Source organism: Taudactylus pleione, unplaced genomic scaffold, assembly GCF_031769625.1.
Source record: "Taudactylus pleione unplaced genomic scaffold, aTauple2 ptg000086l, whole genome shotgun sequence".
Classification (NCBI taxonomy): domain Eukaryota; kingdom Metazoa; phylum Chordata; class Amphibia; order Anura; family Myobatrachidae; genus Taudactylus; species Taudactylus pleione.
The window spans coordinates 5,147,620-5,175,215 of NW_028284488.1; the positions used below are offsets into that span (position 1 = coordinate 5,147,620).

The 27,596-nt window shown below is 48.3% G+C and overlaps 1 protein-coding gene across 3 annotated transcripts in view; it reads right to left on the reverse strand.

Annotated features, from left to right (window-relative positions):
- The window catches only part of TMEM209 (transmembrane protein 209), a 98,137-nt gene that overhangs the window by 62,297 nt on the left and 8,244 nt on the right, over nucleotides 1-27,596 (reverse strand). For all 3 annotated transcript variants that reach the window (XM_088468683.1, XM_088468684.1, XM_088468685.1), the window contains exons 4-7: nucleotides 24,025-24,156; nucleotides 23,513-23,754; nucleotides 1,369-1,573; nucleotides 108-283 (exon numbers count right to left, since the gene is read on the reverse strand). In XM_088468683.1, coding sequence (XP_088324809.1) covers nucleotides 108-283; nucleotides 1,369-1,573; nucleotides 23,513-23,754; nucleotides 24,025-24,156 — 755 coding nt within the window. The remainder of the gene's footprint in view (nucleotides 1-107; nucleotides 284-1,368; nucleotides 1,574-23,512; nucleotides 23,755-24,024; nucleotides 24,157-27,596) is intronic.

A 27,596-nucleotide genomic window follows, 5' to 3' on the forward strand; every position in this document is an offset into this window, starting at 1 on the left:
ACGATGTGCCTACTCCTGAACAGCACCCTCTACACGCCAAGGTATAGCAGTATCCCCCAGATAGGATGAATGAGAAATGTAATAGTGAATAGCCTGTCCTACTGTACCTCTTCTGCTGCTTGCTTGGAGCCAAGATCAGCTTCATCCTTATGTGCAGAGGGAGCTTGAGACCGGCATGCCAATTGGTACTGATACTTCCTCAAAGTGTGTGCATAATCCCCCATGGATCGGCTATAATTCCAGAAGGTCGGGCTGTTTGACGAGGAACTGGATTCTGGACTCCCTGAATATATGACAAATGCAATAGAATCATTAGACTCCCACACTAATTCACAGGCACTCCCAGCTACCAGAGACCCAGTCAGTCTGTCTATGTTAACTACAGCATTTCTATAGACTTTAATTGAAGATAAACATGGTCAAAATACATCTAATGGTGCATACACACGATCAGATTTTTCCTTCAGATATGAACGATAACGATTTAAAAATCGTTCAGTCGTTCATATCTGAAGGAAAATCGTTCATATCTGACATGCCTGAACGATGGAAGATCAACGATGCGCGTTCCCGTTTGTCAGATAACGATTTCTGATATCTGATGTGTTTGCAGTCAGACTTGGACGATTCCATTCATTTTAATGCAGTCAAAAATCGTTCAATCGTTCAAAACTTTGGTAAAATCGTTCAAATCGTTTAATCGTTCAATCGTTCATCTGACAAATCTGACAAATCTGACCGTGTGTACGCTCCATAAGATGATGATTAAATGAATCAAACTATACGAGCATGCGTGGACATTTTTTTTTACAAAAAAATAAATAATAATAATAATTGATCATCACAGTGGCACAGAAGTCAGCATTGCTGATTCAGCATGCTATGGCTATGTATTTGTGTAGCTTTATATGCTCTTCACCTGCTTGAGTCTGTCTCCTTGGGGTGCCGTCGTTTTCCCCAGGTCCAAAAATACTGTAGGTTAACGAACTTCAAATAAAAATGCAACCTTAAATTGTGTGTGCACGCATAGGTCTGGTATTAAAAATTGTACTATAATCTCCAATAGGGCATTATTCAAGCAATAACCCCTGTTCAGGTCTGTGCAATATGGTGGCGTAATGAAAGTAAAAAAAATATTCTACATGCTTCAGCAGATTTTATCTGCATTCTATCTGACCCGATGAAGAAGCAGCATGGTAACATTGCAACATTAGAAAACACCTCCTAATCTTATTAACAAGTTAACACACAAAGCAAAGCAATGAGGATCTTGCAAGAAAGGGACTAAAAACTTCCCATAATTTGCAAAATCCTTGGTAAATGCATTCATACAAAAGAGGGATAGCACACTTGATTTAAGCCTCCTACCTAGCTGAGCACGTTGCTGTTTTTCTTCTTCACAACGCAAGAATGTGTCCAGTAATTTGAGATCTGTCATGTAATCATCCATGCCTGTAGGGGAGCTGTAGGCAGAAGGTGAAGAACGGTACCGAGATCTTAAGCCACTGCTTTCCACAGGTCCGGTGGCACTAGGATATTGTGGTGATCCCAGTGTGGGGCTGTAGTTTTGTATCTGGAAGCAGAATTATATTTTGTAGAGAAACAGAAGAGGTGATGTGAAAGGGATTACTACACTAATGCAGGGTACACACTAAAACGATGAGTGCCCAGCACAATATCGCTAACGGCGGGACCAGGCATCGGCAAGTGCAAACACACTAGCCGATGTTGGTAGTGACAGTGGGGGCCATGCTGCATTCGTCAGCATGGCCTTGCTGACAATATCGCCGGTCCAACAGACGATGTCGCTGACAACGTGCGGGATCATGCATAGTCAACGACATAGCCTGTACACACTGCCCAATGTGGATGATATGTCATCTGATCTGCCGTACCAAGACCAAACTCGTCAACTTCTTAAAAATGTAAAACTTCGACAGAGGTTTCTAGGTTAATGAAAACAACCTTCTAGAAAAACAAGAGATATGGTAAGAACTTTCCTTTGTTATCTCTGTTTCTACGAAGTCCATAGGGTCCACAGGGTTCACCTTGGGGTATAGGTTGGGAACCAAATCCGGGCACCACTCTCCCTATAACCCCACCCCCAAGCCAAAGGCACGTCAGTTTGTAAGTAGCCAAAGGAGGAAAGAAAGAGTGAAGACTGGAACACACAATAACCATACTCACAGAGAAGGAGACGGGAAACCGGTGACCAGAAACACAGCCCATATGAAGCCAGGTGCGTCAGGGCGGGCGCCCTGTTGACCCTATAGACTTCGTAGAAACAGAGATAACAGAGGTAAGTTCTTACCATATCTCTTGTTTTCTACTTCAGGGTCCATAGGGGGTCCACAGGGTTGACCTTGGGGATGTCCCAAAGCAGTCCTTATAAGGGTGGGGACGCTCCTGTTCTGAGAGGAGAATTCATCGCCCAAAGGAAACATCCTGAGAGGCAAAAGGAAACCAATGCATAGAGCCTTAAAAAGGTGTAGACAGAAATCCACGTGGCCACTTTGCAAGGCAGAACAGCCGAGCCATCCACAGCTCGAGTAGAATAAGCAGCAACAGAAACAGAAAGGCCTATCCTATGTGTAGGCCCCTGAGATAGTTATACAAAGTCATCTAGCCAATGTCAGACTGTTGCCCCGCCATTCTTTCCTGTGAAAACCAAAAGACCACAAATAAGGAGTCTGATTCCCTTAAGGAACTAGAATGGATGACATAACTCCGGAGAGACCAGTCCCCACAGTCCGTGAGGCCACACCAGCCGAGCGGACTGGAGACTGAAATGTCAGTACCATAAATTCCAGAATAATATGGAACTTAAAAACCACTTTGGGAAAAGACACAGGGTAAGTGCAACTCACAACTCTGACCTGGTGGACTAACCAGAAGAGGGAGCCACATGAGAACGCACCCAATTCAGATACTCTCCTGACAGATGCAAACAGAGGGAGGGAGAGTGGGAGAGAGGGAGACTAAGCTACAGACCCTGAAATGGCTATCAAAAGGTAGTGGTTCAAATGAAGGTCCCCGGAGGGCACGAAGAACCACTACCAAATCCCAAGGAGCCCCTAGGGGAGCCAAAGGGAGGCATAATCCAGAAAACACCCTGAAGGATGGATCGGATACCAGAGAGTGGAGCAAATCCACAGCCGAACCCCACTGACAGAGCAGAGATCCGCACTCTCAGAAAGGCCAGGCAGAAAGCGAGACTCAAGTATGCCGGAAGGAATGCCAGAACCTCTGGAAAGCCTAAACACCGGAGGATCGTAGTGATCAGTACGATACCATAAGAATTATGTATGCCACAGTCCGTGGTAGATCCCAGCAAAAGCTGGCCTATGCGCTCTAAACATCTCAATGATGACAGAGCCAGGGAAGCCTTAGGACCATAATAGGGACTTAGTCAAAGACAAATGATCCAGGTCCAGGGAAAAAACAAGGACCCTGAGACAACAGGTCCGAATAGTGAAGCAGTAGGAACGGAGCATCGATGGGAAGACTCCGAAAATCTAAGTACCAGTGATGTCCAGGACGATCTGGAGCCACCAAAAGGAAAGCCCCTCCGTCTTGAACGAAACTTCCGAAGACCTCGAGGAAGAAGAGAGACCGTAGAACAGGTACACAAAGTGGATGGACCACTTCACTTACAAAGAGTCACTGACTGTTGTTTCAGTACCCCTAGTTCTGGACTGTAACACCGGTAGAGTGAGATAGAGTCAGAAGGCTTTGAGGATCACCTCAGGGAGGCCCCCTCTGCTCACCAGGAGGTGAAACCTCTCTTGGAGAAGAGACTAATCCCCAGGATGCACGCCGTGACGGCTGAGGAAGCCAGCTTCCCAATGGAGAGCTCCTGGAATGAACACTGCAGAGATGGCCGGGAGGAGACCCTCGGACTATGTCAGAATGTGTGACATTCCTGTCACTGGCACTCAACGACCAGTGTTGCCCAGATGGAAGCCACTGTTGTGGCACTGTCGGACCAAACCTTTTCAGGTTTACCGTGCAATATGTGTTAAGCCAGAGTGAAGGCCCAAGACAGCTTAAAGTTCCAACAAGTTAATTGGCAGGGCGGAGTCGACAGACTTCCAACTGCCCCGAACCGAATGCGGCCAGATACTGTCCGTAGCAAAGAATACACTGGACGAGAAGGCCATAGCCACCCGGACAGAGACCTGCTCGCCTTCGAAGAGAGCATCATCGTTTGAACAGTGAGCCGATGGAAAAAACTCGTTCCTTCTGGAGAGGAGTCAATTATGGCAAGGCCTGGAATGGAACCGAGCATATTCCACCCTTCCAAAGGTAAACACTCTGGATATTTGACCGCGCATCACAGAGTGTAATGAAATACGTCGACATTCGCGCACTCCTAGTTGAAGAGTAGAGATCTTGTCTTGCGCCCGAAGAATTCTCAGAGTCTGAGAATCCAGCAGGGCTCCCAGATGAAGATGGGATGCCGGGAGGACTTTTTCTCCCGTTGAATAAACATCTGCGCTGTGAAGAAGCCACGGTTATCCAGACCTGGCTGTAAAGTACCTTGGTGATCCTGCTAAGGGCAGTAGGCTGTCCAGATACTGGAGCAGTCGGATATACTGAACAGGTGAACTGTCAGAAAATTCATAAAGCTGGTAAACCCCTGTGGGGCTGAGGACAGTCCCAAAAGGCAGAGCCCGAAAATTGCAAGTGTTGCTGTGGCACAGCAAACCTGAGCCCATGCTGATGAGAGGTCTATATATGTACCCGTAGGCACGTGTCCTGCATATCCAGTGATACCATAAAGTCCCCAGGTTCCAAACATCGGATGATGGAGCATAAGGGTTTCCTCCTGAGCCCAGGTACCCTTAAGAACTGGTTCAGGAAATTGAGACAGAGAATAGGCCAAAGAGGACCATTCAGCCACTGCACCAGAAAGAAAGCAGAACAACCAGTCCCTCGTTGAGATAGTGGGGATGGCCTAAATAGCTTTGCTTACCGCAGAGACTGTATAGTTTTCTGGATTTGTAAGGCCCCGTTCGGGTCTGAAGAAGGGCCCGGGTGCTACCACATGGAAAGAGGCCGCCTGAGCTATGAGAGGGAGGTACCGGTGAGAGACTACCACTCCTACCCACGCAGCTGTGGTGACTTGACACCAGCCCTGGCCGAACTGAGAAGGTCAGTATCACACTCTGGAATCCCCCAGTTGTAGACCTGTCCCGTCAGGCTGAAGATTTATCCTTAGGTTCAGCAGCAGGGTCGGCTGGAAGTCCAGGTCTGCTCGGTACTGGATATGGCGGCCCTTGTAGAGGCCAACAGCCTAGGAAGAAACAGGCCTTTAGGCTAACCCTGAGGGCCAAAAGATTTAACAGATTTAGTCTGAGGCCTTGTAGTGGGAATAGCTGAAGGCGGTAAACTTGTCATTAGTAATACTGCCAATGTTACTACAATCTTGTCAAGGTCAGGACCAAACAAGATCTTTCCCATAGAGGGTATCTGCACCTCTGTATCCCCAGAGTGGAGCCATAGGGTATTACGGCAGATACAGTACCATCGCAGCCGGAACTCTGAAAGTTAGGAGACTGGTATCCCATGTAGGTATTTCCTCATAGGACAACTGCATATATTATGTGAGCGACTAAATACATTTGAACCCCAGACGTGTTGGAGGGGAAAAAAACGTTACAAATGCATCAGTATGCAATAGTTTTAACCAACCAAGGCATAGCCATGGTAGGACAGGTAACAGACCCTAAAAACGAGTATACTAATGTCAGGCAGAGTTACCACCTAAGTATACGTAGAATCTGACCACGCAGGAATGGGAAGCGTAGTAACGTCTGCAATCAGACGAGTAACCTGCTAATCCACCCCAGGAGGGGCTCATGATGACCCTGAGGGAATTTGGGATAGGATGCCCAATCGCTGTTGTGATACCTCGTATCTGGCAACAGCAATAGTCCCGCCATGCGATCCACCAGCTAGTCAGAAACAGGGAACCCGAAGGCACGTTAGACTGAGGGTGTATGATACAGGTGCAGGTCGACAGTCTTTCTAACCAGAAAGGACCTGCTACCAACCCTAAAGCAGGGATGATAATAATACTTGAAAAAGGCTCCCCCCCCCCCATGTAAGAGGGGAAGAGCCCAAACAGCATCCAGGTCACGGCAGAGCCAACTGGGAAGTAACCACAGGGCGTATGCCACGCCATTTTGCGTTTTGTAGAAAACGACAACCACCCAGAGTGGCTGATGTGGTAATCCCTGCAAGGGCAATGACAGACTGTGGTGGCACCAGGGGGAATTCATGTACTGTGAAAACCCCCGCAAGGAGTGATGGTCTGTGTCAAAGGGGTAAAGTGCAAGAAACTGCGAGATACCCTGAGATGAAAAGGGCAGTATGGTGAAGTAACCCCAAGTAAGTTACAGCAATGGGGCCCGCCCGGCGATCCGCAATTGAGAGGATCCCGAGAAACAAACCGCCCAAGGGGGTCGTGTAAGGGGCCCGGCACCAGATGTTGCCGCATACATAACCCTTTATGAGTCAAATCCTCCGCACTAACACCTGCAGCACATGACTTGCAGGATAGCAAAAAGAGCGTTATACTGCACCCATATCTCCTGGTCAGACATATCTGACCAACCCTCTTGGCGGAAATATCAAGCAGCGCTATACTGGTCCTGAATGATTCTAAAAATTAGCTGCAGGGACCCATTTTCAACGTATGCAACACACAGTTCCACCTAAAATATGGCAACGTGCAGCACGCAACAGTATGTGACAAACCTCACAAATATTAACAAGTATATATATGTGAGGTCTCAGAATCACCCTAAGTACAGGTGTATTAGGGCAGATAAAGAAAAGGGATAGATATATACTGACAGGTGAGAGAATAAAGTACAGATAGTCAGCACTAGCATAAGTCACATACAATGCAGATATATATATATATCTATCATACACGGAAGCATGACATATAATATACTGCAAAATGTCACTGCATTCAACCGCCCAGATTCAGTGTCTGGGAAGGCTACAGTGCTGTGTACACTGACCTAATGGTGAGGTACGCAGGGGGACTGGGCTCACTGCCATCTCCGGAGATCTGCGTTGCACCACAGGAAGAAAATGGCCGCCTGGAGACCTCAGAAGGAGCGTGGCCCGCGGAGGAAGCAGCTCAGCGACGGCAGACTATAGACACTGAAAGGCGCGCTGAGCTGAGGGGAGGAGCCGCTGTAACAGGGAAGGCTTGCTCCCCTGGCCGGCTATTAACCCCCGGGATGCCGGCTCCCAGCGCCGATCTTTAAGTCCCTGGTGGTCTAGTGGACACACGGGGTATGGGGAGCCGCCGCCACTGCCGGCGCCTCTGGTTTGTCCCCAGAGACCGTAGGCACAGGACTGCATTTCAATGCGTGGATCACCGCAAGCGGTGATCAGCGACATTACCTGCTCCCCGTGGATCCGGCAGCAGTCTTGGGCGCCCGCAGAGTTCTGCTAGTACAGACTCTGGGGTCCCGCTGAGATCCCTAGATCTGTACTGGCGTCTCAGCGCCGGCGGGGTGACGGAGCGGCAGCTGGGACGTCCCATGGACAGTCCGACGCTGCCGCTCTGAAGCGTCCAAAAGTGAAGAAAAAAACTTTAAACTCATAAAACATTAAATTTTAAGCTTAGGGGCTGCTAATCAGCTCCCCCTGCGCTAACGGTGACCCGACTCCGGCCGGGCACCAACTTAAACTGAGGTGCCTCTGGCTTGGGGTTATAGGGAGAGTGGACCCAGTGCATCCTGGGAGCTAAAAGCTTTAACTGCGTGGTGCCCAGATTTGGTTCCCAACCTATACCCCAAGGTCAACCCTGTGGACCCCCTATGGACCCTAAAGTAGAAAGTATCAATTAGGCTGCAACATGTCACTCAAAATCCACTTGACTCTCACCTGGACTTCTTCCCTGACAACTGCGGTGCAGTGAATGACAAGCATTGTGAGCGATTTCACCAAGACATTTCAGAAATGGAACAAATACCAGGGTAGGTGAAATGTTTCTATGCTTGCTGACTACTGTTGTACAGTGACAAGAAATGCCCCAGAAGAGGAGTACAAGCGACAAGCAAAGAGAAAGCGCCATCTTACAGGCAGCCAGTGAAGGGGATAGACAATGGGTGTTGTATGACTGGAATGGGGCTGATTACACTACACAACAATGAAAAGGTTTCCGATGTGAATATAGTTACTTCTAATTGATTTCAGCATGCAAAGAATGAATATGACATTTAAAACTCTCAGTTAGCTCTGAGTTCCCAGATATAGCCCATTTATGACGATGTAGGGGTATTCCTAGTGAAGTGGGCAGAATAGAGAGAATCTTACCAGCAATCTGCGTTCCGCGCAGAGGGACGGGGCCTAATGACCCAATTAAATGATTTGTCCCCTCCCCTATTCAAATATATACGATTCACAGGATTACCCACACAAGATAACTGTGGTGCACTGAGTGACAAGCATAGTGAGCGATTCCACCAAGACATTTCAGCAATGGAACAAAGATATCAGGGTAGGTGAATCGCTACTGTTGGACAGTGACAAGAGATGCCCCAGAAGAGGAGTACAAGCGACAAGCAAAGAGAAAGCACCCCCATGAATAGGCCACAATATTAGATAGTACTTCGTATGCTGTATGTTTGTTTCGTTTTGTGATTGATAGAAAATAAATAAGTTTTAATTCAATCAAGAAAATATCAGATTTTAAAATAGCTTTTCAATATGACTATATTACTAATGTACATACAGTATAGTGCAAGTAGTGTAGCTCAAAATATAGAGCTAGTAAAAAAAACATTCTGAAATAATTTTTAGTTTTTCTTGACCTCAAATTAGTAATGTATGACTAGTTTTAGAAAGGAAACAAATTAAAAGTACTAATTAGTTGTACAGTGACCGCTACACCAGGAAGTGCAGTCTGAGCTGAGAGACGGGAGATGCCGGGTATTTACACCGCAGCACAGAGTGCTAGCTTTTTCCAGACACTGGCCCTGTTGGAAGACGTTTGGAGCGTGGCAGCAGTACTGTGAGTTAGTGTACACTCAGTCCTCACTAGACGGACATTGAGGGATTCTAAACCGCTGAAGGTCCATTCCCTTAGGCTGACCGGGACGCCGGAGACTGTCTATACAAAGGCGTTATTGGTACCTTCCAAAGGGGGTTGTATACTGGACTTCTGATTACCAGCAAATCAGGAGAGTTACATTACCACAACGTTTAGTAACTTACAAAGAGATATAAGCGGTTTACACTGTTTTTTCTGCCTGACCTGCCATACTTTGCTGCTAATTACATTGACATTTTAATTACCAATCAATGCTTGCTGTGGATGTTTGAGCATTACAAAACCTGCCATGCTTTGCTGCTAAATCCAACACAGGAACTTGCAAACCAAGATGATGACCATTTGATGTCTGTATACTAAACATTTTATTACTGTTACAATTAACAACAAAAACAACAATCGGAGACCTACGTTTATATTGGTTGTTACTAACAACAACTGGACTGTTTTCATATGAACATGACCATCCAGCTATATTGCGACACATTGCGATTATTTACGGACAGTGGTAATTAAGTGTGTTGTATATACCCAATCTGTGTACACGCAGATTCATTGAAAAGGTTTTTTTTGTTTTTTTTAGACTGTCTATTTTATAGCTTTCTAGCTTGTTCTGGTGTATGCTATTTTCTATCATATTTATTATCACTCTTGTATATTTTTTGAATAAGTATTAAATATTGTTATGTAATTTGATTCAGCGCTTCATTCAGTTATCTTTTGTACACTTTTCTGGGGGATATAGCTCCCCTGTCTTTTGGTAAGCTGCAGAAGCATTATCTCTTTTTTATTAACTCTTTTCTGGTTGGACACGCTCATTCTTTAGCGCCCGGTTCTCTTTCTTCTCTTACCGTTTTTAGTGAACAGACAGGAAGCTGCATTTTGTACCAGCTGCAAGCAGTGCAATTTTTTTGCTGGAAGACCCAGGTAGAGGCCATTGCAGTAGTATAATTGTGGTAATACAAATGCATCTATGACTTTAGGCAGATCTTCTGAGAGAATTAAGTGCTTGATTCTATGTTCTATGATCCGCAGACGAAAGAATGAGGATTTCATTGTGGCTAATAACTGATGTTTAAGTGTCAAGCCACAATCCAGGACAAGACCAAGATTCCACACATGTTCTGTGTTTTGTAATTCTGAATCCACAAGCATAAGACCTGTTGGCCAGCTAAGCTGCAGCCTTGTTAGTGGATGGTGATCTCCTATCATAAGGACCTCTGTTTAATCAGGATGCAGTCGCAGTCAACTGGCACTCATCCACTCCTGGAGCTCCACTAGACAGCCATGTAGTGTTTGTATTAGGTTCTCAGTACTCGGAGCAAAGAACAGGTACAGTAGTGCATCATCTGCATAGCCAGTGTACTACCCACGCTTTGTCGGGCGGTACGCCTGGTAAAAATCCCCCACCGCCCAGCAGTAAAGCTGCACTGAGCATAGGGGCAGAACTAGCGGCGGAGCAGCCAATTCATTGCACCGAAGCTCGCACCCGCCGCTAGTGTCACCAGGGTCCCACAAGTGAGTAGCGGTCTGCCCTACACAGAAACAAACACAGCCGCCAGTGGCAGCTGTGTGTTTGTCATAGCAGTGCAGCCAGCCAATGAGAGTCATACAGACTCTGATTGGCTGCTGCGGCCACGGAGGGAGCCAGCTGAAGCTCACTCATGAGCTCCCATTCCAGCTCCCCCCGCAGCGGTTGATGGGAGAGACGTCATGACGTGTCTCCCATAGTGCAGAGCGGCCTGGGAGCAGCGGACAGTGGCGGTCGTCGGCTGGAGTGGGGATCAGGTAAGTTGTCTATTTTTTTTTTCTTTTGTGAGTATGAGTTACTGTATAAAAGGGGGCTGCTACTGGGGGCTCTGTATAAAAGGGGGCTGCTACTGGGGGCACTGTATAAAAAAGGCACTTTATAAAGGGGGCACTGTATAAAGGGGGCGGCTACTGGGGGCACTGTATAAAGGGGGCTGCTACTGGGGGCACTGTATAAAGGGGGCTGCTACTGGGGGCACTGTATAAAGGGGGCTGCTACTGGGGGCACTGTATAAAGGGGGCTGCTACTGGGGGCACTGTATAAAGGGGGCTGCTACTGGGGGCACTGTATATAGGGGGCTGCTACTGGGGGCACTGTATATAGGGGGCTGCTACTGGGGGCACTGTATAAGGGACACTATTTAAGCATGGGAGTACTGCATAAGGGGACAGTCTGGGGGCACTACTTAAGCATGGGGCACTACATAAGGGCAAAACTAAACTACAGGGGGCAATGCATAAAGGGGAAAACTACAGGGCGCACTGCATAATAGGCACTTTTGACCGAGAGCCAGTGGGGGAGCAGCCCGAGATCTGTCGGGCAGGATTGGTAAGGGAGATACCCATTTTCCCGGCGCGCATAATTACGAAGGCCCCCACCCAGCTACTTTTTGATGCCACCCGGCTGGAAAAAAAGTCTGGCGAGAACACCGATAGCAGTGGTAGACCAGGCCATGATGCCTGATTATTTCACCCAGCTGCAGCATGTATACTGCAAAAAGCATAGGTAGTATAGAACCTTGTGGAACAGCACATGGCAGTGCCAATGGTGATGATGAGTACACTCCAGAAGAAACCCTGTGACATGGCTGTGAGAAGTGACTTGCACCAGCTAAGGACAGTGCCATCCAGTCTACAGTAAATTTTTAGCTGCTCAGAGAAAATCACATGGTCCACGGTATCAAATGCTGCAGGGACATCCAGCATTAAGACTGTACATTCATCTCTGTCACTTCCCATCAGAAGATCATTAAGCACGGTATCCGGTATTTAGGTCTACAGTGTCTAGATAGACAGTGTTTAGGTAGACAATGGAAGAAAGACAGGCAATAGACATGGACTGAAGGTCGACAGGGACTGAAGGTCGACAAGGACAGAAGGTCGACAAGGACAGAAGGTCGACAGGCAATAGGTCGACAGTCAATAGGTCGACACACTAAAGATCGACTGGTAACAAGGTTGACAGGTAGGTCGACATGGTCCTTATGTCGACATGTAAATGGTCGACTCGGTCAACATTTGAATGGCCGACATGTGAATGGCCGACACATTGACACCGCTCAAATGGTCAACATATGTCGACTCAGTCGCCGCACGAATGGTTGGCACAGGTCGACACATGTAGTCGACATGAAACTGGTCGACACGTTTTTGTTTTTTTTGCCCTAATGTTTATTCCTAACCCTCCTCTTGGTGCCTAACCCAAAGTGCCTAACCCTAACCGTCGGGGTAAGTGCCTAACCCTAACAAAAAAAAAAATGTTGACCATTTGACTATATAAGTGTCGAGCTACTGCCTGTCGACCTGTCAGAGTAAGTGTCTAACCCTAACAAAAAAAAAAAAGTGTCGACCATTTCACTATATGTGAGTGTCGACCTACTGCCTGACGACCTTTAGTGTGTCGACCTTGTTACCAGTCGACCTTTAGTGTGTTGACCTTCATACCTGTCAACCTTCTGACCCTGTCAACCTTTAGTACCTGTCAACCTTGTTACCAGTCGACCTTTTGTGTGTCGACCTTCATACCTGTCTATCTATCTTCCCTTGTCTACCTAATTACTGTCTATCTAGAAAATTGTAGAACCATTGAACCATACCCATTAAGCACTGTTTCAGTGCCGCGTCTTTTCCTGAATGAAATGGGTCATAAATATCATAGATTGACAAACGGGTTTTCAGTTCAGTTGCAACTACTTTCACATGAACTTTTCCTAGAAAACGAAGATTTGTTACCGGTCTGTAGTTGGTCATGCAGTCGGGATCTAAATTAGTTTTAGAGCGTCTTAAAAATCCTATTAGTGGTTCATGAAAAATTCCTGTCTGCAAAGAACATTGTACTATTTTTGCAAATGCAGGGCCAATTATGTCCAAACACCCTATTAGAATCTTGGTTAAGGCAGGTTCCAGATCACAGATGATGGGATGCAACATTCAGGTCATTTCAGTAATGTATTTTATATCCATTGGGTCAAAGCTGGTTTACATTGGCAGGCTTGGAAACTTGGCACTCCTTTGTTGGCACGGTGGGGATTCCAGACCAGATGGAGGATACTTTATGTATAAAGAAATTTACAAACTCATTGTATCTTGACTGTGATTCAACAGGCTGCAGGCATGCTGGTTTGCAAAGAATCTCCACTGTACAGAAAAGCTGAGCATGACTATTGTTTTCTGCCATGATCTCACTTGACAGGAACCCTGTTTTCTTACGGGTGGATTGGTATTTTTCAATACGCTTGATTATATTTAACCTATGTAGTGTGTACCAGATGGCTGCCTTCTGTGGTACTTTCCTGGCCAGGTTGAACACCACGTGGAGCTATTCATGCTGTGTGTATAGTATTAGTCGTTTTCAATTAATTGACTGCGTCAATAAATCGATGTATTGCTTATCTCATACATTGTATCCTATGTAGTGTGCTCTGTACCCATGAGCGTGGTCTGACAACTTGAACTTGTTTGAGCAGATTGTGGAAAGGTAGTCATCCAGATAGTCACACAATTACATCATGGTCAACCCACAAGCTGGAGAGGTCCTCCTTGTGGCTGCCTCAACAGGTAAATTCTAGGGTAAGATAAACAGTGCACGTATCTCTTTTGTAAGAATTCTGTACCTCTCCATTATGTTCTCTTCCAGGCATTGCCTGTGCTAAAGATTGCCACCTCACCTCAAACCTTTGTGTTGTAGTTTGAATAATCCTTGACATTTATGACCCAAAATGGCTGCCTGAACTCAGTATTATGTTCATGGCTGTCTGTATTTTCTTCAAATATAAACCGCTGTACCAAGTTCATGATCTCTGTAAAGTGCATTGAGCCCTTTTGAAGAAAAGCTCTATATAAAATTGTTATTAACCCTCATGATAAAACGATCCCCGGTTTAGCAGATCTCTACTTGAAGAAAGGCACCATGACTGACCCACTGATATTCTGAAAATATCTGTACTAAGAATCTTAGTCAATCCAGTAACATCCAAACTTTCTCTTTTTTACCATTTTAAGAATGCCGGCAGGGTCACCACTGATGGCAAAAAAATTAGAGATATGGTAAGAACTTACCTTTGTTATCTCTCTTTCTACGAAGTCCATAGGGTCCACAGGGAGACCTTGGGGTATAGGTGATGCAGAGTCATCCGGGCACCTTGCACAGTAAATTTTTCTCCCAGGATGCACTTGGGTCTCCCTCTATACCCCGCTCCCGGGCCAAAGGCACCTCAGTTACGTAGCAAGCCAAAGGCCGGAGGAGGATAAGAGAGAGAAGAAAGTCTGGAACACACAAGAAATCACATTCTCACACAGAAGGAGACGGAAAACCAGTGACCAGAGCAAAGCCCATCTGAAGCACAGGAGTGTCAGGGTGGGTGCCCTGTGGACTTCATAGAACGAGAGATAACAAAGGTAAGTTTTTACCATCTCTCTCATTTTCTACTTCAGGGTCCATAGGCTCCACAGGGAGACCTTGGGGATGTCCCAAAGCAGCATCTTCAAGGGTGGGGACGCTACTGCTCAGAGAAGAATCCGCCGCCCGAAGGAAGCATGCTGAGAGGCAAAGGTATAAAAAGCATAATACTTCAAAAAAGTGTGGACAGAAGACCACGTGGCCGCCTTCCAAAGCTGAACAGCCATGGCGCCACGGCGAGCTGCCCTCGAAGGCCCCACAGACCGAGTAGAATGAGCAGTAACAGAGGGTGGTACTGGAAGGCCCTCATGAGTGTAAGCCTCAGAGATCGTCATGCGAAGCCATCTAGCCAAAGTTTGTTTATCGGCTGGCCAACCCTTCTTGTGGAAACCATAAAGGACAAACAAGGAGTCTGACTTCCGAAGGAAACTGGTATGGTCCGCATAAATCCTGAGGGCACGCACCACATCCAAAAGACCTCACCTGCTGAGAGGTCAGGGGAATTAAAGGCCGGCACAATAATTTCCTCATTAATGTGGAAACTAGAGACCACCTTAGGAAAAAAACCAGGGCGAGTCCGAAGCACCGCCCTGTCCTGGTGAAAAACCAGAAATAGCGGAACGACAAGAGAGCCCCCAAATCTGACACTCTCCTGGCAGATACAATAGCCAGAAGAAAAACGGAGTGTTGATGGAGAGACTCTGAAGATCTGAGTACCAGTGACGTCTGGACCACGCTGGAGCCAGCAGGAGGACATTGCCTCCTTCTTGTTTGAACTTCCAAAGTACTCGAGGAAGAAGGGAGGTTGGAGGGAAGAGATATGCAAACTGGAAGTTCCACTTAACTGACAGAGCGTCTACCAAGAGAGCCTTGGTGTCCCTTGTCCTGGACCCATACAGAGGCAGTTTGTGATTCTGTCGAGAGGCCATGAGGTCCACGTCTGGAAGGCCCCACCTGTCTACTAAGAGCTAAAACACTTCTTGGGGAAAAGACCATTCCCCAGGACGCACGTTGTGACGGCTGAGGAAGTCCGCTTTCCAATTTAGAACTCCTGGAATGAACACCGACAATATGGCTAGTAGATGGCCTTCCACCCATGTCAGGATGCGTGACACCATGAAGTATGAGTCTGGCTTGTTGCAGGGCCCGGAAAACTGCTCGAAGTTCCAATATGTTGATTGGCAGAGCAGACTCCTCTACTGTCCACCATCCCTGAAAAGAGTGTGGACCCGTCACTGCGCCCCAGCCTCGGAGACTGGCGTCAGTCGTCAGAAGGACCCAGTCCGGAATCCAGAAGGGGCGCCCCCTGGTGAGGTGGACAGACTGGAGCCACAAAGTCAGAGATAGACGCACATCCGGAGAGAGCACCATCGTTTGTGACCTTATCCGATGGGGTAATCCGTCCAATCTGGAGAGGATTCATTTCTGCAGAGGCCGGGAATTAAACTGGGCATATTCCACATCGAACACCGACACCATGGATCCCAGTAACTGCACTGCCAAGTGTATTGACACTCGGCAACTGTGGAGGCATCTGCGTACCCGCATCTGCAAAGTGGAGATATTGTCTGCTGTCAGAAAAATCCTTTGCTGAATCCAACAGAGCGCCCAGATGGAGCATCCTTTGAGAAGGGATCAGGGAGGACTTCTTCCAATTGATCAACCACCCGTGCATCTCCAGCACAGATATCGTCAGCTGCAGGCGGTGGTTAAGTACTTCTGGAGACTCTGCTAACAGCAAGAGGTTGTCCAAGTATGGTAACAGGCGGACCCCCTGCAGCCGCAGATGGGCTACCATAACCGCCACAAGTTTTGTACCCAAGGTGCAGTAGAGAGGCCAAATGGAATAGCCCGAAACTGGAAATGTTGTTGTGACACAGCAAACCTGAGAAAATGCTAGTGAGCCGAAGCAATCGGGATATGCAGGTAGGCATCCTGAATATCCAGCGACACCACAAAATCCCCAGGTACCATAGCCAGTATGATCGAGCGTAGGGTTTCCATCCTGAATCAAGGCACCCTGAGGAATTTGATCAGGGACTTGAGATTGATCGGTCGGTGGGACTCGTTCGGTTTTCAAACCAGAATGTCACAAGTCTCTCACAGATTATGGATGCGGCCCGTATTTAGGGAATTGGCTAGACCCATGTCTGAGGAGCGGAGTCTAATGTGCCGGCGGTATTCACCAGGAACCCTCGCAAGAAGGTATGGACTTGGCTGCGTCGGACACACAGGTCGCGGCCTTCAGGATAGGTTCCCCTATACAGGTGCTGGTAAACTCTGGATGAAGTGGAGAAGATGTATAGCTTAGTCGACAGGCCGGGTCAGAACCAAGCAGACTAGACGGTACCAGGAAGTAGGCGTAAACAGGTCACAGGGAATAGCCGAAGTCGAAACCAGATATCAGATGCAGTACCAGGGGTCAGGCGAAATCAGAGTCACAAATGAAGCAAAGGTCAGGAACAGGTAATGAAATATCACAGGAACGCTGGAGTATGGTAAATGAGCCTATACTCTGGCACCCTCTTATAGAGGAAGTTCAAACTTCGCGCCAAACGTGACTTCACATTTGGCACGCCTGTCACTTTATATTCCTTTGCAGGTTGGCGCATACGCGCCTAGGAGAACCGCGGCTACCTGCACTTACAGACAGCGCGAGGGGGACCCAGAGTGGACGTCACGGCAGCAGGCTCCGGGGGACTCCTGCCCGCTGCCTGCCACCGGAGATTCCAGTGCTGCCGGACCCGGTAAGTAGTAGCAGGTGTCCGGCGCACTGTGACACAGAAAAAGACTGGAATAATAACCCGTTCCCCTCTGGGGTAACAGGGCCAGTACAATAACTCCTGCCTGAAGCGAGGACTGTACAACCTCCTGAATAGCCAAAGCCTTGTCGGATAGGAGGCCTGTGCAGAAGAACTGATGGGGAGGCCTTCTGCGGAAGCAGAGGGCATACCCCTGAGAGACCACTTCTCTCACCCAGGTGTCTGTGGTAGTTTCACACCAGTATCGGGTGAACTGAAGGCGGCAGCCTCCCACCCTGGGATCCGCCAGGGGGAGGCCTGCCCAGTCAGCCTGAGGGCTGTCGTCAGGCTTCGCAGCCGGACGTCTCGCACTCCAAGCCTGTCTCTTGGGCTTGGTAGATGTTTTGGTGGTTGACTGCCTAGGAAAGGACAGAGTTCTAACCTTACCTGGGGCCTGATAGGTCCGAAAGGATGAAGTCCGAGATCCCGCAGGAGCAGAAGGCAGACAAGCAGACTTAGCCGCTGCCAATGTATCCACAAATTTTGTCCAGATCAGGTCCAAATAGGACTTTACCATTATAAGGTAAACACTCTAGGCCCTTTTTGGAGTCCACATTTGCCCTCCAAGAACGAAGCCACTGAGAGCGGCAAGCCGCAATGGAAATCCTAGCATTCAACAAGCTGACATCCAAACCAGCCTCGTTAATATAGGTAGCCGAATCTCGTAGGTTACCCACCAGATTCAACTGCTCCCTGGTCGTATACGAAGACAAGGACCCTTCCAGGGTGTTTTCCCACTATTCCATAGCCCGAGCCACCCAGCAGATAGCCATGGCTGGTCTGCACGCGGCACCTAAAAGGGAATTGATGTATTTCAGGCAAACCTCCACCTTCCTATCTGTAGTATCCTTCAGGGATGACATGGAAGGCAGAGGGAGGGTCGCGGTTTTAACCAATCACGTTACATGGGAATCAACCGCCGGTGAAGTATCCCATTTAGTCAAATAATCCTCGGCAAAAGGGTAAGCATAGGCCAGACGCTTCTGCGGCTGGTAACGTTTTCCAGGTGTTTTACAAGCCACCTCCAGGTGTTCTACCAGTTGATCAGACAAGAGGTATGGTAAGAACTTACCTTTGTTATCTCTGATTCTACGAAGTCCATAGGGTCCACAGGGTTGACTTGGGGTATAGCTGGATCTGGATCCACGGGCACCACGCAGTTAAAGCTTTCACTGCTCCCAGGATGCACTTGGGTCCGTCCTCCTCTATACCCCGCCCCCGAGCCACAGGCACCTCTGTTTTAGTTGGTGCCCGGCCGGAGTCGGGTCACCCTGTCGCAGTGGGGCTGCAGGAGCAGCTCCTAAGCTTTATTTTAAAGAGAACATGTTTTTATTTTTTTTGCTTCTTTTTTTACACTATTAGAGCGGCAGCATCAGACTGTCCTTTAGGACGTCCACAGCGCCGCCGCGACGCCAGTACAGATCTGGGAATCGCTGCGGGACCCCAGAGTCTGTACTAGCCGGGCTCTGGGGACTCCCTTGACTGCTGCCGGAAGCGACGGGGATCAGGTAAGCCGCGGGTCGCCGCGTGCGGCGGCCCGCGGATACTTTCTTATGCAGGCAGAAGCCTCCGGTCTCTGGGGACAGACCGGAGGCGCTAACAGCGGCGGTGGGCTCCCCCTCTATAGAGGAATACCCCGCGTGTCCGCTAGACCACCAGGGTGCAGTCTCCCCCCGGGGCCCAGACTGTGGGTCCTTATTCGGGACTGCCTGTGTATGTGCAGTCTACTCCAGTGACGCGACAGTCTGTGGTGCCTTTGCAGAGTTTTGCTCCGACGGCTCCTCCACCTTGGGTGGATGTTCTCTCCAGCTCTGTACAGAGTCTGGCGGCCTCATCCTTCGGCGTTTCAGTCGATGTTGCAAAGTGATGTGCCACCAAGGGCGCCCAAACGTCCTGTTGTGAGTTCACTAGCTGCGCAGTTGTCGGACTCGGAAGTGTCCTCACATGTTGGAGAAATCCATGAGGACTCTGACTCTGATGCCATGGGGCAGGAGGTGGAAGCTAAGTCCTCCATTAATGTTCCAGCCTTAGTTAGGGCGGTGCGGGCTATCCTACATGTTGAGGATGATGTGCCGGCTCCTAGGTCGAAGTTTCCTAATTTTAAAAAAGCCAAGGTAACTTCGAATGTATTTCTCCTGTCTGATCAATTAACGGATCATATGGAGGCGGTCCAGCAATTACCCAGTAAGAGGTTCCATCCACGGAAGCGGTTGGCGTCAAATTATCCTTTTCCTGAAGCTCATTGCAGGAAATGGGAGACTCCGCCGGCGGAGATATATATAGCCACGGTTGCCTTTATGTCCTTGAAATATGCATGCTTGGACTTCGAGCAGGACAGCTTGTATCAGACCTGGAATATATATTTTTGATTTGATCTCTACCTCGCGTGTAGACAGCATTGTCATCATACAGAGTAGACTGAGACGACAGCAAAAATCTTTTAGCCGGTCTACTATGGGATGCCTCCTCCTGCCGCTCCTCAGCCACACTTTGCAGCACGGTGGGAATCGTATTAACCCACGGAGGGGCTAATACCTGTATGGGTGCAGTCCGCTGAAGCAGGCTCTGAGAGGGCATAAGCTGCTGCTGTGTGAACCCTAGCGGGGAAAAACACAGGAGGGGCAGCTAAACGTCCCGCAATGGCCATAAGTGCTTGCGCGAAGCACGCCCAAGAGGGCTCCTGCAGCGTGGCAGAGACCGCAGAGGGACCTGGAGGAGCATAACACCTAAAACATAATCCCTCAAGGACCATGTTTCCCACCCCTAATTCCGCTGTATACTTTTTACATAACAGCCGAGCGGAAGCCAAATTTGGCATATCACTTTCACTACCAGGCATGTTGAAGAGGATACCAATATACTGTATGTGATCCACCACACAGAATAACAGGGCAAGTAAAATGGCTGATAGTTTAGAAAGTGAAACTCAGACAAACAGCGCTAGCATAAAGTCACACACAATGCAGAATAACAACACCTGCACTTAATGTCACTACCAATCAACTACACAAACTTAGCGCCTGGTAGGATATAGTGCTACATACACTGACCACTTCCAGGAGGAGAGGTATGTAGGGGGACAAGAGCTCTGCACCGCCTGTGAGATCTGCGACTCAGCAAGGAGAAAATGGCCGCCAGGGATTACTGAGGGGACAGATCCAGAGGAGGAGAGCTTCCACAGCCCAGCCAGACCACGGTGGAAAGACATGCTGTGCCGCGGGGAGGAGCCGTATGATGAACAGGGAAGGCAGCCTCCCCAGGCTAGCGTTTACCCCCGGGACGCTGGAGCGTATCCATAACGCTGCAGCCTGCTGTCCCTGGTGGCCTAGTGGAAGAGCAGGACTCAGGGCCTGGCTCCACTTGCTGTCATCCCCAGGGAGTCCCCAGCCCTGGGGTAAAAGGACCACTGCGGTGACACGCAGCTTATCCGTTGAATCCCCCTAGCGTCCGGCCGCAGTACAGGGGATCCTACGAGGTCCCTGCTAGCCAAGACCCCGGATCAGTATCACCTGCTGTGTTTGGAGGTGGTTGTGGGGGAGTGGCTGGAAAAATGCAGGCATGCCTGTCCGCTTGAACGTCGTTGTTTGGGTGTGCATAAATTAGCCACTGCAATTGCATATGCTGCTTTAGAACCCACTGCGTGCACAGAGACTTGCAGTGTCTGCGGCAGGTCAGACCTGCTGTAAATGCTGCGTGAGTGGTCTATGAGAGTCAATGGTACCAATGTTCATACAGAAGAGCGACAGTGGATAAATGCGAGAAAACAGTAGTGGGAGTCTGTACGTCGGCGTTGCTTTGCAAGCATTAACATATTTTCGCAACGGTGATCAGTGCAAATTCGCAGCTGCGAACGCAATAGCGATCCTACTGAATCAGGCCCTAATTCCCAATTGGTATTCCTCATAATAGAAATTGTCTGGCGGGCGCAGTCGTGGTTCAAAATACTCCATCCTATAGAGCCTTTTGGGAGGAGTAGTTTGGTACCCTTTTTGACTCAGGATATCCCATCTCCACCAGAGTGCAGCTCATCACAATGAATGGTATGCATGTCCATGAAACATCTTGAAGAAGGGACTGCCTGACATTCTCCTAATACTTTTTCTTGTGTGGCTCACCTTTGGATACCTGCCCGTCTGCCTGCTGTGGCCTACATGCCTGGCGGTTGCAGTGCTCCTGCGGACATCTTTCTTGCTGTCTTCCTGCTTCTGGAGCCCTCTAAGTGACACACCCAGCTCGGGTGTTGTGCCTGGTGGACTTAAGGCTCAGTGGTACTCATCTGCAGAGAAGGATCCTAACAATCACTAGTCTCTGTTTGCCTCTGACCTCCCTGCCTGCTGTTTTATGGCCCTGTGGATGAGGGCTCCATCTGTGTCCTGCCTGACGCTGGGGATACCGGCTACCTTCAGTCCTCACTGCCTAGTCCAGTTGCCTAAGCATTGCAGCAACTGCCTATGGATCCTACAAAGTACTGATCTCCCCCTCTGTTCTCCTGCGGCTGGACGTTCCTGGACCCTGAGTTATGTGCTGGCTCGGCCTCGGGCTACCTTAGTTGCTCCATTCCTGTGGTGTCTGAGATTTGCTTCACTGACACTGTACCTGTGACTTACCGAGATTGCTTCGGTATATCCCCTCTAATCTAGTACCCTTCAGTACACCCATCTGCTGAACTACTCCCACTGGATTGCACAGCAACGGTTACCTATATGCTGGCTGTCTCCTGCTCTACCTTTCTGTTTATGGTATACTGTGTTATATTTTAAAGGATGGTATTTTGACCCTTTGTCTAATACTTGTTTTTATATTCTATACCATGAATCTGTGCAAGGACATTCCGCTATATACATAACATATTGTTCTGACTATATTGCATGCATTCATGTAATGTGTAAATTGATTGTGCACGCGTGCCATCTAGTGGTTCTTTATGCACATTACCACATCATTAGGTTTACTTTAGCATGTCATAATACTGTACATTGCATAACTGTACTTTGCTTTAGTATACACTGCTTATCTAATAGTCTGACATTTGGATAGTTGTGTTGGCCACTACTGCATCTATTTATTATTGCAGTACCTATGTGTTTACTTTTATGCTCTTACTATGGATTCTTTGATGAAGTACCAGCCTTGGTCATCTCAGGTGGCCTGGATAAATAAAAAGCTGGACGATATTTGTATTTCTAATGATATACTATCGTCTCTTAATTCTGATACACAATATGTTAGTGACTACCAATGGAATTCCAGTGATTCTGACAGCTTGAAACTTTTATTGTCAACTATACCTCATTCTCACTGTCAGCATTTTATACCCAATATTTTGCTAGTCCTGGGTCCTAGTGTTCCACGACTTCCTGCTGACCTCATCAATATGTCTGACTACTACACAATGTGCTACCGCTGCCAAAAAAAGTTTGAGACTCTTGTTGCTAACCGCTCCTCATTCTCACTGTCAATTTTCTACCCAATAAGAAAAGGGAGTCCCTTTAATGATTAGATGACCATTGATTTAGCATTGATTCATATACCCCTCTCTAAGAGTGTATCGTTGTTCGAGGGGGGGGGGTGATGGGACACAAACCTCCATTGGTTCTCCTTACTCACGGACCCTTTACAAATCAGTACTTAGGCCGAATGCTGACACTTGCAAGTAATGGCTGGGAGGTTCTCTCTGGGATACACTGTAGTGGTAAAGATGCTCTTACTAGACCCAGCAATGACTCCGTGAAGCATCGTGACCATTTTGTCTGTAGGTATTGCTGCTCAACCCTGACTCAGAAGCACAGGGTCAATTGTCCCAGCTTCAGCTGAAGAAGTGAAAAGAAAATTGCACCAAGCTGTGCGAAAGCTGCGATAGACCATGCCACAGATTCAGTGCAGGCCAGTTCTTCTACATCATTAGGGAAATCTTGAGGGAACCAGTTATCGGCATAGCAGGCGGTGTATAAAGCATCTGGGAGGAGAGCCTATACCCAACTGTAACCGTGTCCCTATGGGAATGTCTTTACTAGAAGGGGGCCAGGTCTTGCCCGTCCATGTTCTGCCCCAGACTCAGTCTCTGCCCTCTTCATACTTACCCTCCTCATCTGTCATGTCATGATGGCAGGAGATTATTATATAGAATAGGTAATATTTTCAAGCATGGATTTAAACTTTACCGTCAATTATTTCCTAATTCCAGATAACATTTGCAATCCTTACCTTGGTGTAGCTGCTGTTTGGAGAGTAGGGTAATGCAGACGCAAAAGAACTGCTACTGCTTGGTAACATAGCTTGTATCTGAGGGCTGTACCCACTGATGAAGCTGGAAGAAAACTTGGGATTGGTGCTGGGTGAACTTGAGGGACTGTAGCTTAGTACACTTTGCCCTTGCATGCTAGGAGACGGAGTGGTTGTTGGGACAGTGCTTTTCAAGTGACCATTAGGTGGAGTAGATGGCACAGCTGCAAAGAGAAATACAATTAAGATAAGCTACAAATATCAAGTCTCTGAATTTATATTGGAATTATGTTACATAAACAATGTTCTATTAACAACAGTCTATTTTCGGAATACAAACAAAATAGCATATTGTTTAACTACATAAACCCCACCAATTCCTTATCATGGAATATAATACCATGTAACCCCTCCAATGATCATTTGCAGACATCAAGTACAATGATCAGCAAAGAAACTACTGTAGTTAGAAAGTATTTTCAGCAAGTACTTACATGAATATGGTACTCCTAGGAGCTTTTGCTGTGAGGGACTCAGCATATGGCTAGGTGATGTCATTGTGGATTTAAAATACCTCCAAAAATCAAACAGTGCATTCAGACTGAACAGTGAAGCAAGTGCTAGTTCTGGCAAGAAGAAATAGGACAATTAACAGGTGACCTGGTCAGTTAGGCAAGTTACACTAGGTTTTCTGCGCTTTCCATTTGACCTGAAGTAGCAGTGACGTGTTATTCTGATTTCCTCTGTGTGTGCAAACAGGAATCCTGCAAGTTTGATACATTGATAAGGGCACCATGCTTAGTACACCAAAAACACACAAAGGGCTCTATTTAAGGATGAGCCAAAACCCTTTCAGCACTTGTTAATGGGGTTATAATTTCCATTCTGTATTAACAATGGTAAGCTAAATATAGACAGCGACATACCAAAGGATGGTATCGCAACAGGGGTCGAGTAAGTATACTATACCCCCTCTAACCCTCCCCATTGTGCCTAAAACCTAACCCTCCACCCATAGTGCCTATTCCTAAGGCATGCCTAACCCTTACCCTCCCCCCCAAACAAAACCTAACCCCGCTACGATCCCTAAACCTATCCTTCCCCCCCCCGCAGCTAATGCTAGGGCTTTCCGGCATTGGGATTAAAACAGAGGTCTATGGAATAGTATGGCAACAGTGGCGGAACTCCCGGAGACAATGGAGTCAGTTGCCGCCAGGCGCCCAGCCCTGAAGGGGGCATCTGGCTCCATTGTCTCCAGGGTCCCGGCCGTTCCACTTCCTTCCACCGCATCTACCTACCCCTATACCGCTACCGCCGGCTTCACTGTAAATAAAAGAAAGCCAGAGAGAGGAGCCGCTGAGCTGAGCGCCAATCAGCATCAGCGGCGCTCCTCCTCCGGCTCCACTACACACTGTGCTCTCGGAGGGCCGCGGACGTCACCACGTATCATGTGACCGCCCGCGACCTACCCTGGCTGTGCCTGCCCCGTGCTCCTCTGAAGAGCCGCCCGACACTGCAGACAGAGTGCAGATGGAGTCGGACCGTGGTGAAGACAAGACACTATCTGTATAAAGTGCGACTGGGACCCGGGAGACAGGATCTGCGTGGGCAGCGCAGCGGGCTGTGGCACTGTGACTGGGGACTCAGGCAGCAAGAATCAAGTAAGTGAGTCTGTCTGTCTGTCACAGTGTCTGGCAAGCCAAGCAAGTGGGGTCATTGCCTGGCGTTGGACTCGGCAGGGGGGGGGGGATGATATATCTACTATGCATATATTTTGTCACTCTGCCATGTTAGGGGGGGAGAGGTGTGCTGAGGGAGCGGGGGATGATATATTTATAAAGCTTATTTTTTATCACTGCCATGTTGGGGGGGGGGGGGAGGGGTGTGCTGAGGGAGCGGGGGATGATATATTTATAAAGCTTATTTTTTATCACTGCCATGTTGGGGGGGGGAGGGGTGTGCTGAGGGAGCGGGGGATGATATATTTATAAAGCTTATTGACAATGGAGTCATTTGCTACCGGGCGCCAGCCCTGAAGGGGGCACCTGGCTCCATTGTCCCCGGGAGCTGCATGGAGAAGGAGCGCCACTGATCGGCGCTCCACCTCACTGGCGTAACTACGGAGGGTGCGGGCTGAGTGTGTTACCAGCGGGCGCCCGGCTCCTATTCAAACCCCCGACGGCAACCGGAGGACGGAGCTCCCATAGTGCCGAGGAGCGGACACCGGGGATGGACGGCAGCAGCACTGGAGTGGGGATAAAGGTAAGTTTGTAGGGTGTTTTTGTGTGTGTGTGTGCAGGGGGGGGGGGGGGGGGGGGGGGAGGCTCACTACTGGGGGCAACTACAGGGGGCTAACTTCTGGGGACAACTACAGGGGGCTCACTACTGGGGGCTCACTACTGGGGGCTCACTACTGGGGGCTCACTACAGGAGGCACTGCATAGGGGGACCACTACTGGAGGCACTGCATAGGGGGACCATTACTGGGGGGCACTACATAGGCAGGCACTGCATAGGTGGACCACTACTGGGGGCATTGTATAAGAGGAACTGCATTGGGGGGAGGAGCGGCAGCTGGGGCTGGCATAGTGCTAGGGGGGTGGTACATTTTAATTTGGGGGGGGGGCACCAACATTTATCTTGCCTCCGGGCACCTGGGTTGAAGTTACGCCACTGTATGGCAATCGAAGGTCAAAGAAATGATTAAGAAAGACAGCAGTACTGCGGTGTACAAAAAGCGTATAAAGTTGTTAGAAATAACACACTAAGTCTAAACAAAAAACTATTACACAATACAAATTAAGTATATTGAACACAATGATCAACGTTAATCTACAGATACGTCCTTATACAACTTTGCTACAGTAGCGCTAAAAGCCCCTCTCGGCGCACAAGGTCCTGTGAGACTCTGCAAGCACCAGTCATCTTTTTTGTCAAGAATGCGTCTAAGTTGCAATGCGACTAGAACGCACCATTAGACTGTGCTGATTAATTTGATATGCAACACTTGCATATCTGGGTGCGACTGAGTCTCTGAATCTGTATACGAAATGCTAGAATGTAGCGGCCGCAGCTTTTTTTATTCCAAGTTCCTTTGTGGTTCATATATAGACTCAGGTGCACACAGATATACAAGTGTTGCATATCAAATTAATTCAGCTCAGTCTGCTGGAGTGTCCGAGTCGCATCTTCGGCAAAAAAAAATGCAGAGTAGCACGGGACCTGGCTCACTCACGCCCGGCAAATTGCACTGCATGGTGTATGGAGGTTAGATGTATGAGGCACATCTGTATGTTAAAAAGTAAACCTATTTTTCTAAGTCCATTGGGTGACACTCTTATGCTGGGCATACACGGCTAGATAAAATGTCTGTCAGACCGACAGACATTTTATCTGGCAGCCCTGCCAGCCGCAGATGTCGCCGGCATACACTGTGAGATTTCTCTCACAGTGTATCAGCCCGACATCCGCACTCCGCCCCCGGGGGAGGAGACATTTCCCTGGTCCTTCCATGGGAAGGAACACAGGAAATGTCTGTCTGTCGGCCGTGGCTGGGCATACACTGCCCAATGTGGCCGACAGTTTACCAGGTAAATATCGCATCGGACGGGCATGCTGGACAATCCGGCATGCCCAACCGAGCAATATTTAACCCTCGGTCGCCCCACACATGCTACAATTATCAGGGCGATCCGCCGACATCAGGCGGATCGCCCCGATAATTGTAGCGTGTATGGCCAGCATTAGATACAATGAGTATAGAGGTGCAGTACAAGAGCTTGTGTAATTTAAATCTAAAATCCAAAAGCTCAAGCTCCTATCTTCTATACCCCACTGGTTGCCTGAGAGTTCAGTTTCAACAAACCATCAAAGAACAAAAAATATGAGATATGGTAAGAACTTACCTTTGTTATCTCTATTTCTACGAAGTCCATAGGGTTTCACAGGATACCTCGGGGGTATAGGTGATGACGTCAGGCATCGGGCACCATAGAGTTAAGTTTTCAGTCCTCCCAGGATGCACTAGGGTCCCCCTCCTATACCCCGCCCCCGAGCCAAGGCATCT